This window comes from Siphateles boraxobius, unplaced genomic scaffold (genome assembly GCF_051911475.1).
Source record: "Siphateles boraxobius isolate OS27281-9 unplaced genomic scaffold, OSU_SipBor_1 33, whole genome shotgun sequence".
NCBI lineage: Eukaryota > Metazoa > Chordata > Actinopteri > Cypriniformes > Leuciscidae > Siphateles > Siphateles boraxobius.
In genome coordinates this window covers 2,255,901-2,275,000 of record NW_027508953.1, presented here as the reverse complement: position 1 = coordinate 2,275,000, position 19,100 = coordinate 2,255,901, and the positions used below count along the sequence as shown (strand labels likewise).

The window sequence follows — 19,100 nt, the reverse complement described above, 5'->3', positions numbered from 1 at the left end:
TTATTGAAATACCAGCCATTGTGGAATTGTCAGCCCACAGCTTTTGCACGCCTCAGAAACAAAACACCCACACGGGAGGCTTTTGTAGATCCAGGGCAGTTGAAGTTCAATTGTGAGAATGTAGTTGTGTAGTAGACGGACTGTAGCGTGACATCACACATGTAGTTAGTCTCTACATTACAAAGACTAATTACTTATCAGACATGCTCAGCCACCCTCAACACAATAAAACACTTGAGCAAGAACCTGTAGTGCGTGAACAGCTGAGGCTGTTGTTCAGAAGAAAGCCAATGCAGACAGGTAGAAGCACATTCACAATGATGTAACGAGATAAAAATGATAAAAGTTATGAGATAATGTTTAGCTCTTAAATTAAAAAAAACAAGAAATCAAAATGAGAGTTTTGTGGCTTAGCCTACTTTATTTTATCTTTGAGGTGAATCTAGTGTCCCACTGTTGTTTTAGTATTATTTGTATACTCGATTTATTAACATTTTAAATTGGCTTTTATTTTTATGTTTTATGTATGTTTTACTTTTTATTTAGTTTTTAAGTTTCAGTAATTTTGTTATGTGATTTTTCTTCAATTTTAGTTTTTGTAATTTCATATTTAAACATATTTCAGGCAACATTTCTAAATTGTGTTTAAGTTTTTCCATTCCAATTTTATTTTATTTCAGTTTATTTTTTACATTAAAGAAAATCATTTTTAATAATTTTAATTTTAGTTGGGTTAAATAATTTTAGTTGTAGGCTACTGCTAAAAGCATTTTAAATTTTTCTTTCCCTTCTGGAAAAATGGACCAAAAATATTAATGACTCATCTTGCACTCAGGGCTGTTTGTCCAATAAAATCCTCTCTACACCAAAAAAAAAACATTGGAGAGCTCCTGCTCCCATTAGTAGTTACATTGTCGTTACATGAAGTTAAAATGGTTTAGTCATGTTGCTTTGCTCACTCTCACTGTCGATGAAGTGTTTAACAGTTATTTTGAACAATTGTCGATCTCTCAGGCTCTAAGCGGCTGGAGTACGGAGGCTGCTCGTGGCACGAGGAATGTTTTGTTTGTTGCGGCTGTGAGAAGCCCATCGGCGGACAGTCGTTCATCCCAGATAAGGACGAGTTTTACTGTGTGCCCTGTTACGAGGGACGATTCGCCCCCCGCTGCGCCCACTGCAAACAGGTGAGAGGAAAACTTTATAAAAATAAAGGTTCCCTTTCGTAGTCACTACGAGTTCCGTTGTGACGTCGAATGGTGTTTCACTTAGAAAGCCTATCAACTTAGAGTATTACAAGACGAGCCAATGGCAAAGAAATGCCATGGGTCTGCGTAATTTGCACAGCGTCTCCACAGCCAACTCTGAGTTTATTTCTCTCAACTTCACTATTTGAGACGAGCGACTCTCCGGTGTTGGTGTGACGGCGATCTCCAGCTAGTTCACATTGCCTGCTTATCTGTGTCAGTGAATGTATTTCTCCCTGGTCGCTTCAGCATCCTCAGAGATTTCCTCTCACAAAAAGAGATTGTACGCGGCATGTCTTTTTAAAGATGCCTTGCCCGTGCACTTCTGGTTGCGCTCGGACTGTGTCTGATTCTGATGGGCACAATCCCTGCTTTGCATGTTTGGGCATTGATCACGCTAAAGCAGCGCTTGCGGATGACTCATGTTCTCTCTGTGGGAACATGACCATCGCGACACTACTGTCGAGACTCAATGACCTCCTAATAGAGTCCCCTCATCCACACCCTGATCTACCCCCTCCACGAGAGGTGGTACTTCGGCTGGTGGCCAGGGTAACCTGAGGGTGACGATGCGGAACCAAACGCCAACGATTCGTCCTCGGCCTACCCTCCCCCCCAGCGGCGGGGTTGAGGACTTTGTCCAACAGTTCTCAACTTCCCAGAAGCAGACTGGGCGATAAAACACATTCTGCCCCAGCACAGAACCCTCAGCCTGCTCGCCGCGCCCTTCCGTGGCTCCCGCCCCTCCCGCACGGCCCCAGCAGCAGCCTCCATACGGGCCGTTTCGTGGAGGAAGCCACAGGAAGGCGCCCCAGCACTCTCCGCCCCTGCACCCCCCTAAACGCCAGGCTAAGCGGCGCCCCTGAGACGGTTCCACTGTAGTTATTTCAGAGGCTCCTGGGGCATATGGCATCCGCAGCCGCAGCAACGTCGCTCGGATTGCTTCATATGAGACCGTTTCAGCTCTGGCTTCTCGATCGAGTCCCGAGGTGGACATGGCAACAAGGCACGCTCTGAGTACCAGTTACTCCGACCTGCCGTCAGACCTTCACCCCGTGGACGAACATCAACTTTCTTCGGGCCGGAGTGCCCTTAGAACGAGTTTCCAGGCATGTTGTTGTCTCAACAGATGCCTCCACCATGGGCTGGGGTGCCTTGTGCAACGGAAATGCTGCCGCAGGCTCCTGGACAAGACCCCAGCGCCTTTGGCTTGTCAGTTGCCTCAAGTTGCTGGCAGTACGCCTTGCTCTGCATCGCTTTCTGGCGTTGCTCAAGAACCAACACGTAACCAACACGAAGACAGCCCAGAAGGTGGCGTGATTAGACTGGAACCCCATTCGTCGTCATGTTGGAACTCGTAGTGACTACGAAAGGGAACGTCTCGTTACGTATGTAACCCTCATTCCCTGAGTAGGGAACGGAGACGTTCCGTCTTCCTGCCACTTCTGCTGTACCGCTGTTAACGCCTGAGTTCAGTCTCGGCTCCTCAGCGAAAAAACATATCTGCATGTTGACGGCGTCCTCCATTTATACCTACGAGGTGGGGCGGAGTTACGCTGTGCAAATTCCGCAGACCCATGGCATTTCTTCGCCATTGTCTCGTTTTGTAATACTCAAAGTTGATAGGCTTTCTAAGCGAAACCCCATTCGTCGTCACGACGGAACCCTACTCAGGGAACGAGGGTTACATATACGTAACGTTACATATACGTTCTTCATTGCTGTTGATGATTCCATGAAGAACCTTTAACATCCATGAAACCTTTCCATTGGACAAAATATTCTTTATAGTGGAAAAGGGCTATTAAAATATTCTTCACATAAAGAAAATGTTTACTTTTAAGGCAAACACATTGTTTTTTCATGCACTGGTCAATTGTGAGATTTTGGCCTATTTGGCTTTTCATAACGTGTTATTTCTGACTAGTGGAAAGAAAACATCCAAAATACACTTTTAATTTTACTTTATTTACATCTTTAGATTTCGATTACAATTCATATCTTTAAAGGTTGCTTTCTTAAAAGGTTGCTTTCTCCGGTTCAGTAGTTCACTTACACAAAACCGGTTCAGTAGTTCACTTACACAAAACATTACAGTTTTAGTCATATCTATATTCTGAAGGTTTTTACAGAGAGGTTTGTTTATATATCACTTGCGTGATATTATACAATTTATTCCTAAAAACATGGTGAAAATGTATTTGTTGACAGTATTTGCTGATTTATGGAGTGATAAAAGAGAAATCCTAAATCCTCTCTCTTAAAAACCTTTAATTCAAATATGTAAACAAAATGAAACAAGAATTTTGAACCTGGCTTCATCCATTATTTAGATTTTTGTTTCTGAGTTTATGCAAATGAGTACATAATTAATTAGAAAATGCCTAATTTGCATATTTAAACATAATATTTCCAAAAACTTACAAAAATGTTTGGAATTCTTAATGTATTCAATCAACACAGGAAGTATGGTGATATGTATTATTGTTATATTATCTATAATTATACGCTATTTATGTGTCTTACCTTCAAAATTGTTCACTGAAAGTTTATTTGGGAAAAGTTATTTTTTCACTGTGATACCCCTCTTTGGAACCTTTATTTTTAATAGTGTAATATCTGAAGATTCATTTAAATTTTGAGTATTTTTGCTTTTATTTCATTGCTAACCTCTTTGAGTTGTATGCCAGTGAATGCCAGTGTTTTTGCTGGTCTCGTCTCTCACAGATCTTGGTTCAGGGTGGCGTTACGTACAGAGACGAGTCCTGGCATAAAGAATGTTTCTTGTGTTCGGGTTGTAAAGTCCAGCTGGCCGGACAGCCTTTCACAACGCAGGGTGAAGATCCGTTCTGTGTGAAGTGCTTCAGTAACCTGTACGCCCAAAAGTGTGCGGCCTGCGACAAACCCATCACAGGTCAGTGTGTGTTAATGTGTCCTTATAACAAGAGCGCTCTTCATTAACAGTTCCTTCAGCTGATAACAGAAACAAGAGACCGTTGTCACATAAACAGGGTCGTTTGTGTTTGAGACTGTTGAGTGTGTTTGAATAAAGTTCTGCTTGAGCATCAGGACTCAAGGGTCTCTCATCCACCGGGTCATGCACTGTGAGAATATTATATCTAACTCAAATATCAGTATCAAATATCTAACTGTTTATATGTTTTAACCCTAAAGCCTACTGCAGCCTATCATACGCACATTTCTAAAACATTATCAAAACTTTGCTGAAATCTTGTATACAATCTGCAACAAGCCATCTATTGTATGAGTGATAGTTTATAAATTTTTATCAAGTAAACCCCGTTATAGTGTAAATTTAACTAAAACGTCCCCCTTCAGGTCGTGGTTAACATGTTTTTTTGTTTTGCTTTGAAATCTTGAATTTTTTTTTAAAGTAAATGTAAGAATAACGTTTATATTGTTAGTAATATTTCAAGATGAACACTTATTGGACTGAAACAACTTAGGTTTACTGAATTTTCCATACATATTTCTTTTTTTAGGAAAAATCATGTTCAAATTTTAGTATTGAATATGATACATTTATTTGTACATCTCTGAGACATCATTGTTTTGCATTATACGTTTTGCCTTCCACAATAAAACGACAGAGATTTTATTATAAAACTAAGCATTTAATTTTCAACTAACTAAGACATTATTGGGATATATAGAGAGACAAATGATTTTACATGCATTTTATGCTATACTGTTATAAAGATCGCAATGGTTTACATTACAAACAATTAGAATGTCATCCATTTATGGGGAATATAAATATCAGCAACAACAAATTACATGTTTTTTTCTAAATTTGGACCTTTCAATAATATTGAGGTGTTTTTTTTCCTCCAATGAGCTTCATAATCTCACTATAACATACTATTAGCCATAAAATCGTATAGAATATGATATTCAACAAAAAACACATGCACATACAGTATATGCACATAGATTTGTTTTATGTATTCATCCTACTGTTTTTCCAAACCCCAATGACGACTTCTATCATGGAATATAAAAAGAAGATATTACGCAGAAAGTCCATGCTGCTCTTTTCCATTTAATGAAAGTGAATGGAGACTGGGGCTGTCAAGCTCTAAAAGTGACACAAAAAAAATGTATACAAGTTGTATAAACTATTTCCTTTGCTTTTTCAGTCATTTAAGGAACTCAACAGCCTCAGTCCCCATTCACTTTCATTATGTCTATGAGAACTTATTTTGTTACACAGAAGCAAGCAAGCAATATAAGTTTGGAACAACATTGAGTAAATCATGTTTAGCATTAACACACTGTGCAAGACTTTTACAGACTGTTCTTTCGAGTGTGTCCTCATCAATAAATAATTATTGTTTATAAACAATTTAAATGATGTTCATTTGAAATGATGATAATGTTGTTTAAGAGATTGTAGAAACGGCTGCTCAAAATGAAAATCCTCTCTATCTTTTTGTCAGGTTTTGGAGAAGGGAAGTACGTGTCGTTTGGGGATCGTCAGTGGCATCAGTCGTGTTTTAAGTGTTCTGAGTGTTCGGTGTCTCTGGTCGGCGCTGGATTCTTCCCCGACGGGACAAAGATTCTGTGCAAAAGCTGCAATGCCAAATAATTCAAAACTGCTTCTGTAGATGTGCTGAAAAACAGAGCTTTGTGTAATAGAAACACATTTATGAAACTTTTGACATCATTTATACATGTGTAATGTACATGAAAGTTTTGGTGTTACATTCTCTCAAATCTGTGTGTTAAAAATCTCTAAAACAGAATGACACATTTGATTGGTAAATGTATTTCATGGTTTAAATGATAAACTCAAATCATTTGATCCGAACGTGTTTCGTGCCAAAGTGACTCTACTTTGAGTAATTTTCCATGTGTTTGCATGAACATCAGGCCTCAATGAAATTTACATCTGAACAAAACACACACTGAGTGTAAATATGTCAGGCATGTGTTCAGCGAGAATCATGTAATGATGCATTAGAATGTGGACAGAAAATGTTGTTTGCATGAAACAGTGGATTTTACAGTGCACTATTTTAATACACATGCTTGGTGTTTTATCCATTCATTTTTAATAATTCTCAAATGAAATATTCACATATTAATAATGATTTAACAGGTGGCTTCCTATTTGTGTTGCTTTCAAAAGAATACTTGTAACTTTGTTTAGAAATGTTTGATGTATTTTTACATATGAATGGCTTCTGTAAAACTGCTCCTGTGTTGTGTTTCCTTTCATAAAATATAAGGTTATGGAAATCCTGCATATATAACTCCACCCTAACATCTCTAATCATGAATAAACCCTCCATATGAAGTTCATTTTAACTGCTTCTAGTTACACTCGATTTTAAATCTTGTGTGAAACATTTATTTTTTTCCCCTTTACCAGATGCCATATTTCTGACTTTTTTTTTTTTACCATAAAAAGGCATGTGAAACTAAAAAATGACTATGGAATGTATAATTGGTAAAGATTATGGCAGAATTTCTGTAGGATGTTGAAGCACAAATATCAGGAAGTTCAGGAACTTCAGTGAGGATTTGCTGAATCCAAAAGGACAATACTTGAAGAATGACACAATCACTGATCAGACTTTCCAGACACGTCCAGAGCAAAAGATGGACTGATGGAGACACTGAGTTCTTTAAAAGATAAGGTCTGTGATATCGAGGTTTAATGCTGATAATGCAGCTTGGTTTGACATTTTATTAGTGACAGCCAAATACATTTTAAGTATAAATATACCTACTTTATATAAAAAGGTCCAGGCACAAATAATGAGGATTAAAACCATCATAAAGCATAAATAATCTTTCCAAATCTTTCCATTTTTAAACATAATATGCAGCTGTTGGTTTTAGAAATTCTCATGACTCTTTCGTTAGTTGCAGTTGACTCTGTTTATGGAAATATGAAAATGATCTCCTTTGTCCCAGGAGAGACTCCGGGTCCCATTAAACTCGTCCTCTGGGGTCTTCAGTTTCATCTTGTGTCCTAAACCTCAGTGGATGATACATTTGTCCTGCCGTCTCTGTTAAAACCATCAGAACTAAACACTGTAATCACTCAATCCATCATGTGTTAAACACTGCAACACACACTCAAACACAAACAGAGCATTACAATGTGGATCCATTATTGAGTGGTGTAGGCATCATTATTAATCATAATTAGGACTAAAGATGCACAATCGAAATTAATCGACCAGACATAGCACTCAAAAAGAACTAATTTTAACCAAGTAAACTAAAAACAAATTACTAAACAAATAACGTTTTAAATAACATGATTTTATTTCTAAGTTTTCCATGACTGTATGAACCTCGTTATATTATCTGTATTTTCTGATTTGAAACTATATAGCGCCACCTAGTGAGCATTATCTACAGTAATGCTGTAGCACCGGGCCTCAGAGTTTCTTAATTAAAGTGATATTTCACACAAAAATCAAAATTCTGTCATCATTTACTCGCCTCAAACCTGTATGAGTTTCTCTACTGTGACGGGTTTACTTTAAAGAGATGAAGTCATCTACTCTTTCTCTCAGGACACAGAACAATGTGAAAAGACCAGAATATATGACTAGCTTTCCATAATTTTTTCTTTAAAATGATGACCTTATTTTATCACTATCTACTGTAAAAAGAAGCTGTGTTCAATTTCCATACAGATCAAAATACATTAAACATAAACAGCAATATTTGTATCTCTACTTCATATCAGCACAATCAAATATTTAACAGTCCTTTATTTTATTTGAAGATGTATTTCACTGTATCAAGCATTTAAATGTGTGTTGAAATTTGTCTATTATTATTCCTATGGTTAAACATACCGAGTTTTAATATGGGTTAAACATTTGACATGGTAATAGGACTACAATGTTTTCTTCTTCTTCTCCTTCTCCTTTGAAGATCCATAATGTTGTGTATGAATATGCTAATCATTTGATCTATATTGAGGAATTAACATCTGATTTACAACAGTATTATCGCAGATCATTTTGTAATTTAAATGGTAGAAACAGCTTTGATATACTTTATATATTTTATCATAGTTTGGTTTATTTTGATGTAAAAAAAAAGAATTACAGACACTTTCCCTTTGTCAGGTTGAGATGGGAGAAAACAGTGGCATGAATAATTGTGAAAAGTTGAAAATAAAATTGTTAAACAAGCATTATATTTTTACATTAGAATTTACAATTATTGCTAGGAATTATAGATTTTACCAATGAAAAACAAATGATGAAAAAATTGAAAAACATGTACAGATTGATAATTAAATAAATAATTTAATTGTGTATTTCACATTAGGGCTGTAAATTCATTGATTGTGTTTGACAGGTGTGATGATCAGTGGAGTTGAGTTTTTATCTCCATCATTAAGGCCCGGGCTAAAAAATGGATAGAGTTTCCCAGTGAAAGACTGATCAGTAAAAGAGTAGATATGAGAGCTGGACTCCAATTCATAAAAGGAGACCAGACCCTCCGCATGATCCACAAACACACCGACCCGCTGCAGCTTCACTCTCACACACAGAGAGACAAGAGGACCAGCAAAGGCCCAATATTCATTCTCATTCATCAGCCACACAGTCCAGTATCCATTACTGGGAGTCAGTGCGATCTCTCCCTTCCTGCTAATGAATTCTCTGGCCACTCCTAAAGTCCATTTAGTCTTTCCCTTCACCTGCACCTCAAAATAAAATATCCCAGAGGAGAATCCCTCCTTTCCCATGACACAGGGACATCTATCAAATCTCTCTGGATTGTCTGGGAGTTTCTGTATAATGTCTCCATCTCTCACTTGTTTTCCCTCATCAGACAGGATGAGAGCAGGATTAGCTGTATCAGGATCCAGAGTCACATCCACTGAGAAAACAGACAATATGAATCACATCTTCACAATACATATATTCTATGATGATTGTAATATGTAATCAGTTGTTAATCATACTGTAGGTCAGTGATGAAGCTGTATGTGAATGTAATCTAGTGTAGTGCAGACAGCACACTGTACCTGCAACTGTACTGTACAGGTACAAACTTCAGGGCTTAGACATCACGGGAGGAAAACGAAGACACGTAACATGTACAACGAACCAGCACTGGACTGCAAACACAAAGGAGACTATATAGGAACCAAACACAGGAGACTAACGAGACAACCCAGGTGAAGAACGTTAATCAATAAACAGATAACGAGATGGGAGGGGCTGACAATAGACAGAAGAGCACATGGCACAAGGAACAACATAACAGCCATGTGCTCACAACAGACTAGACAAGACACAAACACACGACAACCCGGGAGTGTCCCAGCTCTGTCACTAAACCACGAGGAAACCCAGACAAGGAAGACAGAGCTGTGTCACTACCCCCTCTCTATGGAGCGGCTACCAGACGCTCCATGCCCCACAAGAAACAAACAAGACAAAAATCCAGGAGTGAAGTGGCAAAGAGGATCAGGGGGAGGGATGGGGGGCCGGGTCCATGAAGGGAAACAGGAACAGGGGTCGACAAATTAGTAGATGGCCGGGGCAAAGCAGACAGTCTATCAGGTGGCTGGGGCAAAGCAGACAGTCTATCGGGCGGCCAGGGCGAAGCAGACGAAGACCCTTCGGGCGGCCAGGGCGGAGAAGACCCTTGGCTCCAGCTCTGGAACAGGCACTGGCTCTGGAACAGGCCTTGGCTCTGCCTCCGGCTATGGAACAGGCCTTGGCTCTGCCTCCGGCTATGGAAAAGGCCTTGGCTCTGCCTCCGGCTATGGAAAAGGCCTTGGCTCTGCCTCCGGCTATGGAACAGGCCTTGGCTCTGCCTCCGGCTATGGAACAGGCCTTGGCTCTGCCTCCGGCTATGGAACAGGCCTTGGCTCTGCCTCCGGCTATGGAACAGGCCTTGGCTCTGCCTCCGGCTATGGAACAGGCCTTGGCTCTGCCTCCGGCTATGGAACAGGCCTTGGCTCTGCCTCCGGCTCTGGAACGGGCACTGGCTCTGGAACGGGCACTGGCTCTGCCTCCGGCTCTGGAACAAGAGACACTGGCTCCGGCTCTGGAACAGCAGACACGGGCATGTCCAGGATCCGAGCCAGACGCTCCAGATAGTCCAGGTCCATGAAGGCAGACGGAACGTGAACAGTCTCTGACTGGGCAGACGGAACGTGAACAGTCTCTGTCTGGGCAGACGGAACGTGAACAGTCTCTGACTGGTCAGACGGAACGTGAACAGTCTCTGACTGGTCAGACGGAACGTGAACAGTCTCTGACTGGGCAGACGGAACGTGAACAGTCTCTGACTGGTCAGACGGAACGTGTCTCCTTTTCCGGAACACCGGACTCGGTACCACCAGCCTCGGGACCACCGGACTCGGGACCACAGGAACAGGGACCACTGATGAAGTCCGTCTATCACCTCCTCCCCTAAGGCCTCCACGGGTTCCCGAGAACCTGGCCAACCGAGTTCCCTCAAATCGCTGAGAGTCAGCAGGGGTCTTAACATGACTGCCAGTCACAGTCCTGGTCTCACCTCTTCCCAACTGATCACCGGATGTCCTGATCTCCTCATTCCTCTGCACGCACATGCCAAAGTATTTGAATAGGGAGATCCCGTTCTCCCTCTCCGCAGGACAAAGTTCCCTCCGCTGAATCCACATGTTTGGCTGGTTCGTTCTGTCATGGAATGGTAAACAAGAGACGTGGCTTCAGATCCTGAGTGATTTAATAACAAAACAAACAGGGTAGATACAAACTTCAGGGCTTAGACATCACGGGAGGAACACGAAGACACGTAACATTTACAACCAAGCAGCACTGGACTGCAAACACAAAGGAGACTATATAGGAACCAAACACAGGAGACTAACGAGACAACCCAGGTGAAGAACGTTAATCACTAAACAGATAACGAGATGGGAGGGGCTGACAATAGACAGAAGAGCACATGGCACAAGGAACAACATAACAGCCATGTGCTCACAACAGACTAGACAAGACACAAACACACGACAACCCGGGAGTGTCACAGCTCTGTCACTAAACCACGAGGAAACCCAGACAAGGAAGACAGAGCTGTGACAGAATGTTTCTTTACAATATGGACAGTTGCAGGTCTGGCTGTTGTCCCAGCACTTATTCAGACAGGTCTTGCAGAAGTTGTGTCCACATGGAGTGCTGACTGGATCAGTGAACACGTCCAGACATATAGAGCACTGAAGCTCCTCAGTCAGTGGACCGCTGGAGGAAGACATCGCTGGAAAGAGAAATGAAGAAAAATAAATCACCTACTAGTCTAAAGTTTGGACACACCTGATACACACACTCAGTTTAAGTATCTTATAATCTTAAAAGATATTTTGATCTAATGGCTTCTGCCTATATGATTGAGATTATTTAGGATTAGTGTGCATGTGAAGTTGTAAAGAAGCCGATGATTGAATGTAAAGAATGTCTAGAGATAAAGAGTGACGTCTTTGAAGAAACTCAAATATTTGAGAGATCATGTACAGTCAGCTGGTCATTACTGCAAACCCAGAGAAAGTGATCAGTGCCCTAATGTGAAGCTCATTACACGAACACTTACCTGATAAATAAATACATTGTAATGACTTTTCATTAAAGCCAGAGATGACTTAGAGAAGGAGTGTGAGCTAGTAATTACTGTAACTTTAATAAGCATGTTTTTAGGGCCCGAGCACCGATGGTGAGAGGACCCTATTGTTGGGTCAAAATGGCTCAATAGCGCACCCTACATTATTGCCCCGGCTCTACGTTTGACGTACAGGTGTGAAATTCGGTACATACATGTAATGACACAATACCTACAAAAAAGTCTCTTGGAGCATAGTCAAGTCAAGTCAAGTCATCCTCATTTATATAGCGCTTTTAACAATGTAGATTGTTACAAAGCAGCTTTACAAAGATAAACATATAATTTAAGGTAACAGAGATTGGTTTGGTTTTATAGTGGCTCTTGAAAAATGTTTTTTCCAGCTAAAGTTAGTTTTGATTGATTCACTTCCGTCTAAATGATCATTTGTTATTAAATTAGGGGCCGCTAAGACACCACCGTTCTCTCTAAACAGACTTTAAACGTGAACCTGTGATAGACGCTGATGGCGTTCACATGAGCGATGGCGTTCACATGAGCATTAAGAATTGATTCTATAGTTATGTGCGTTTGAATATATGTGCGCAGGTTTGTAATTCCTTACAAACCATGCCTAAACAAACTACTTATCTATAAATTTTGATGCAGAATTTTTATTTGATCTTATCACTTTGGGTAGGTAAGCGAACCGAAAAATTCCACAACGCTTTATCTGTAGAGTGGTATAGGGATCCTCCATAGGGAGAGGCTAGTTGGCACTTCAGCACTGCATTGTCATCAGGTCCAGGCGAAAGTCCTTCGTCAGATCTGGAAACGGCCTGGATCCAGCAGGCTGCGGGAAAACCTCGGGATAAACAAAGACACTAAAATTAGCGTAGATGCCATTCTTCTTATGATGTAACGAGTACATCAGGATTTGAGGGAAGTGTTCCCAGTTAGCCCTAAACACAACAGGAAGTGAGCTATTTTGAATTTCCTCTCAGATTTTTTTGCAGTTTTTGCCATTTCCAGACGTTGTACTTTAACGAACTCCTCCTACAGTTTTGATCGGATCCTCTTTAAATTTGGTGAGTGTAATCTTAAGGCCTTTGCGACGTTAAATTGCGAAGATCTTGAGTTTTCGTCGAAGGGTGTGCGCTTGGCGGCCTGACAAATGTAGATGTGCATACTGCAAAAAGCAGTAACTCAGCCATACAATGTCCGATCTGCCCCAAACTTCACATGTTTGATAAGAGTCCTGTCCTGAACACATGACCTTGCTCATATTCGGTCAAAGCAAAAGCGCCACCTGCTGGTAGCAAAAAGTGTGGCAAATACAAATTACTTTAATACAGTCCTCCTATATTTACGTACTGCCCACTGTGCTCTGTTTTCCTAAAGCCGCCGGGTGGTGGTGGCACGGGTGCGAGGGCCCTTTTCATCGCTGCTTGCAGCTTTAATTTTACATTGTCTTTCTTTTTTTCTCCGATAAGAAAACGTTAGAATGTGCATCACTTGACTCATTTTCTTATAAATGATTATCTTAAAAATAGTTAATTACATCACAACAACATTATTACAATTTTAATTCATACATTATTTTCTTAATATGGACTAGTTCCTTTTTTATGATTATGGACTTAATAGGCTTTATGCCCAGCTTCACTACTTCCTGATGGTCAGCCAGCTCCTTTGTTTCCTGTCTGCCATTATTGGACAAACTGATTAATCCAGGTGTGCCTGATTATTGTTACTGAGGCCCTGTCCACGCGGAGACGCGTTTAGCTGTATACGTACAAATTTTTTATCGGATCGGCGTTTCGTCCAGACGGATCCGGCGTTTTGGGAGACTGAAACCGCTATTTTTTTTAAACCGGGTCCCAGGGTGGATAAATTTGAAAACGACACCCTTGCGTTTTCGTGTGTACGGCCAATCCGTATATTTTGTGAAACGATGATGTCATCACCCCATGTGTCGACTAGTCAGACGCGCTAAATCAGTAGCCTAACAGCAACAACAACTGCGACTACTTGCTTGAGTTCATGCTTCAGAAGCTACTGAGCCTCTTTTATTTCTTTCTTTATTATTTAGGCCTACTTTAATGTATTTTGATTTTATTTCTTTATTTTACTTCTTTATTTATTTATATTTCTTTCTTATGCTATGATGCTTGTATTTTGTCTGATTAAGACATTTCGTATTTTGTAGGGATGGGCATTTTAAGCAAAAATAATACTCGACGATCGCTGGGAATTATTTTATTATTATTCTAAAAACGCACCTGCCCCCTCATGCTCACCGGTAATACGGCTTTCGCTCCGACATTAAATTTCTCTGTACTGAAGGCATACATGTTGTAGCCATTAAAGAAAAGTTAGTTTCATATTTATGTTTAAATATTATGTTATTTTTTTCCTTTTCATATATGTTGATTATATGAAAAGTGAACAGCGTGAGTAGCCTAATCATAAGATGCGCAATATCGAGACACATCATTTTGACCACTTCATTAAGTTTTGTTTTTTATAAAGCCTTTCTTTAAAGTGAATTTCGTTTTGTATAAATTGTATCTTAATTTTAATCAATGTTTCATCAACCAATTTCCTGGATTTAATAAATAAGAAGCAAATATAGCAGACAATAGCCTATAATCTGGACATGGAGGCGCCGACGCGATATAACTTGCATCGCACGTGAACTCGAGCTTGTCTCATAAATGAACAGAAACTCAGAAATATATCTAAGCTTGAAATGTCTACTTTCAAACAAAACAATTCAAAACGAAAAGAAACAGACAACTCTAATAATCCGTATGAAGTGCGCATATCTCTCTATAGGCACCTTCACAATACTGCGAAGGTGGCGAGTCAGCATCGTCACAGAAAACGTCTTGGTTACGTATGTAACCCTAGTTCCCTGATAGGGAACGAGATGCTGCGTCAAGCTGTGGGAATGCCTCTGCGTGTGTGCGTCATGAAGCACGTATGGAATCAGTCCAATGGAGAGACGGAACGTCATAGGCGGGTGACGTCATCGACCAGGAAACTATAAAGCACCCCCAAAACACAAGCGCGACAGCTTCTGATAGGCCTGAAGGAAGCGCTAACGGGCATGCTGGGAGTATGGCAAAACGACGCAGCGTCTCGTTCCCTATCAGGGAACTAGGGTTACATTCGTAACCGAGACGTTCCCTTTCAAGGGAACTCGAGCTGCGTCAAGCTGTGGGAACGCCAATACCCACGTCGCCATAGGAGCAAATGACCATCATGTGGGAACTAGCGCACAGAGGACGAGAGCACCTGCGCCCCAGGAGTGAAACTTAAGTCCAATTCATAGAACTTAACAAATGTATGCGGTGAGGACCACCCAGCTGCATCACAAACATCACTTAGCGATACTCCTGACAACAATGCTTTAGAAGCAGCCATACTCCTAGTAGAGTGGGCTCGTACAGCCAAAGGTGAAGGCTGACCAGCCGACTCATAAGCAAGTGAGATGGCCTCAACCACCCACTTGCTCATTCTCTGTTTAGACGTGGGACACCCTTTCCTGGGTGGTCCAAAGCACACAAATAACTGTTCTGATTTCCTCCACAGGGCAGCTCTGTGGACGTAAGCGTCTAACGCCCTAACCGGGCAGAGAAGGTGAAGTTTCTCCTGATCTGATGACACAAACGGAGGAGGATAGAAAGCCTGCACCACTGTAGGTCTGACAGCATTAGTAGGGACCTTAGTGACATAACCTGGTCTAGGGTATAGAAAAGCCTTAACCATACCAGGCAAAAACTCCAGGCACGAGGGTGCAACAGACAGGGCCTACAAATCTCCGATTCTCTTAAATGTGGAGATTGCAAGCAGAAAAAGAGTTTTATACGTGAGAAATTTTTCAGAAACGTCCTCAATAGGTTCAAAGGGGGCCAAAGAAAGGCCCTCTAGTGCAATGGCCAAATCCCAAGTCGGCACCCTCGTACGAACTGCACGCCTCAGCCTCAAAGTGCCACGAAGGAAGCGAGTTATAAGTGGGTGTCTCCCAAGAGAAACTCCACTGAAAGGGACATGGTAAGCAGCTAGTGCCGCCACATACAGCTTTAGTGTGGAGGGGGATAACCCTGCAGAGAAACGCTCCTGCAGAAACTCCAGCACTGCACCCACTGGGCCGTTAACTGGGTCCTGCGGGTGTTCTGCACACCAAGAAGTGAAAAGTTTCCACTTCAGGGCATATAACTTCCTCGTGGACGGAGCTCTGGAGTGAAGGTTGGTCTCAACAACCTCAGTTGAGAGACCAGATTCTATGAGCTGGGCCCCCTCAGAGGCCAAGCCCACAGTTTCCACAACTCTGGGCGGGGGTGAAATATCGTACCGCCCTCCTGAGAGAGTAGATCCCTCCTGATCGGAATCTCCAAGGGAGAGCCGTCCAGAAGAGATATTAGGTCCGCGAACCATACTCGGGCCGGCCAGAACGGGGCTACTAATAGTAGGCTGACCCCGTCCCGGCGAACCCTCTCCAGAACTCCTGGTAGCAGAGCAACCGGGGGAAAAGCATACAGACGTGACCTCGGCCACGGCTGTACCAGAGCGTCCAACCCCAGAGGGGCTGGCTGACTGATGGAGAACCACAGATGACAGTGCGTTGTCTCCTTGGAAGTGAATAGGTCCACCTCTGCGCGACCGAAACTCAACCAAAGGAGCTCCACCACCTCGGGGTGGAGCCTCCATTCCCCCGGCCTCGGCCCCTGCCTCGACAGGGAATCTGCTACCACATTCAAATAACCAGGAAGATACATAGCTCTCAGAGACCGTAACTTCCCCTGGGACCACGGGAGGATCTGACGGGCCAACTTGTAAAGTGGACGCGACCGCAGGCCCCCCTGATGATTTATATACGAGACCACCGACATGTTGTCTGACTGAACTAACACATGATGACCTCTGAGGTCTGCTAGGAAGTGTTTCAAAGCTTGGAACACCACCAACATCTCTAGACAATTTATATGCCATGATAGATGATGGTCCTGCCACAGACCTTGGGCTGGACGACCACTCATGACCGCCCCCCACCCTGTGAGGGAAGCATCCGTCGTTAGCGTTACGCGACGACAAAGAGCCCCCAACACAGGCCCTTTGGATAGGAACCAGGTTTCTTTCCACATGACCAGAGCACGAAGGCAGCGCCGCGTGACTTTGATCCTGCGGAGGGGATTTCCCTCGGGGAGAATCCCTTGGTCCGGAGCCACCACTGCAGTGGTCTCATGTACAACAGGCCGCAAGGTATAACGCTGGACGCTGCTGCCATCAGACCCAACAGTCTCTGAAACTGTTTTACAGTGAGTAGCTGACCTAGCTTTACTTGTTTCATAGCTGAAAGAATCGAAGCGATGCGGGTCGGAGAAAGTCGCGCCCGCATCGAGATCGAATCCCAAACGACACCCAGAAAAGTGGTCTTCTGAGAAGGAGATAATACACTTTTATTTGCGTTCAGCCTCAACCCCAACTTTCTCATATGAGCGAGAACAACATCTCGATGCTGAACCGCCATCTGCTCTGTCTGAGCTAAAATCAACCAATCGTCGATGTAATTGAGAATACGAATGCCCTGAAACCTTTAGGGGCGCTAAAGCTGCATCCATGCATTTCGTGAAAGTGCGGGGAGATAAAGCTAGGCCAAATGGAAGAACCTTGTACTGGTACGCCTCGCCCCCGAAGGCGAACCTCAGGAACTTCCTGTGTTGTGGAAGGATGGAAATATGGAAGTACGCGTCCTTCAGATCTATCGTGACAAACCAGTCCTCGGATCGGATTTGTGACACGATCTGCTTGATAGTGAGCATCTTGAATTTTAGCTTCCCTACCGAGCGATTCAACAGGCGCAGATCTAAAATTGGACGCAACCCCCCATCCTTCTTTGGAACGATGAAATATCGGCTGTAAAAACCTGACTTCAACCTGGGAGGAGGAACCCGTTCTATAGCCCCCTTTTGAAGGAGCGCTTTCACTTCTTGTTCCATTACCAGAGCCTGCTCGGGGCCCACCACTGTGGGCAGAACCCCTCTGAATTTTGGTGGACGACACCTGAATTGGATAGTATAACCCTTTTTTACTGTGTGCAGAACCCACTGAGATATTTTTGGAAGGCTTTTCCACTCTGCCAGAAATCCTACTAAGGGTACCAGTCTCTCGAGACTAGCCTCTGGTGTAACTTGAGCAGCAAACACAGCGCCCTGTAACGGCGCACCGGCAGGGAACGACTGGCTTAACTGCTCTGAGACCCTCCTCAGAGGGGGCGAGCGTCCCTCGGGAAAGCGCTCACTGGGACCGTCTGTGCCCCGGCATGAAGGCGGGGTTAGCAGAACGGGCCCCTGAGGGCACCGAAGAAGAGCGGGCACCGTGTAATGCGGTGAACACCTCTCTCCCACGGCAGGGACCACCCTCAGCATCCTGACTGTGGCGTCAGGACTTCCTCTTTGCCGAAGCCTTCTTAGCCATAATAACTGTCCTCAGATCAGTTTTGCCAGAAGACTTCGGCTGAGAGTGCCGCGTCTGGTCCCACTGTTTGGAAGGGGGAGCGCGAGACGCGACACTCTGCTTCCGTTGCGCCCTATGTGAGGAGCTGACTGACGGCCTGGACTGCTCCCGCCCAGCAGTACAGGGGACATGAATTTTAAGAGGCATAAATTTCTGAAACGCTGCCGACTGTTTCTTCTCTTCCTGAAATCTATCTATGACAGTATTTACAGAATCACCAAAAAGACCATGAGGAGAGAGCGGAGCGTCCAAAAGAAAAGCTTTGTCTTTTTCTTTCATACCAGAGAGATTTAACCATAGATGCCTCTCTGCGGCCACCAGGGCTGCCATAGTACGGCCCATTAGCTTGGCCGACTCCTTGGTGGCGCGCAGAGATAAATCTGCAGCCTGACGCAGTTCGCGAACTACGTCAGTGCTGACCTCTTGAGTGTCACTCACATCCTTTAATAAGGCAGCCTGGTATGCCTGCAAGATGGACATAGTGTGCAGAAACGCCGAGGCTTGACAGGCCACCGAATACACCTTACCCACTAAAGCTGACGTACTTCTAAGAGGCTTAGAGGGTAAAAGTGGGTCTTTAAAAGAAGATGCAGCTTCAGCAGAAAGATGACTAGCAAGCGCCTCTTCTGCTTTGGGCATCGCCCCATAAGCATGCGATTTAGCCCCCACAATGTTTGAATAAGTGGAAGTTTGAGGGCTAAAAACACGAGAAGAGACCGGCTTTTTCCACGATCTCGAAAC

The 19,100-nt window shown here is 42.9% G+C and overlaps 1 protein-coding gene and 1 pseudogene across 2 annotated transcripts in view; one reads left to right on the top strand and one right to left on the bottom strand.

Moving 5' to 3' along the window:
• Positions 1-6,575, top strand: part of fhl3b (four and a half LIM domains 3b) — a 21,544-nt gene extending 14,969 nt beyond the window's left edge. Inside the window, exons 4-6 of the mRNA XM_077194965.1 lie at positions 1,015-1,184; positions 3,972-4,158; positions 5,705-6,575. Of these exons, the coding sequence (XP_077051080.1) occupies positions 1,015-1,184; positions 3,972-4,158; positions 5,705-5,853 (506 nt within the window). The 3' untranslated portion in view covers positions 5,854-6,575. The remainder of the gene's footprint in view (positions 1-1,014; positions 1,185-3,971; positions 4,159-5,704) is intronic.
• A 1,720-nt stretch (positions 6,576-8,295) lies between these two features.
• Positions 8,296-19,100, bottom strand: part of LOC143701570 (E3 ubiquitin-protein ligase TRIM39-like) — a 33,463-nt pseudogene continuing 22,658 nt past the window's right edge. Inside the window, exon 8 of the transcript XR_013190129.1 lies at positions 8,296-9,125. The product of XR_013190129.1 is annotated as an E3 ubiquitin-protein ligase TRIM39-like (transcript). The remainder of the gene's footprint in view (positions 9,126-19,100) is intronic.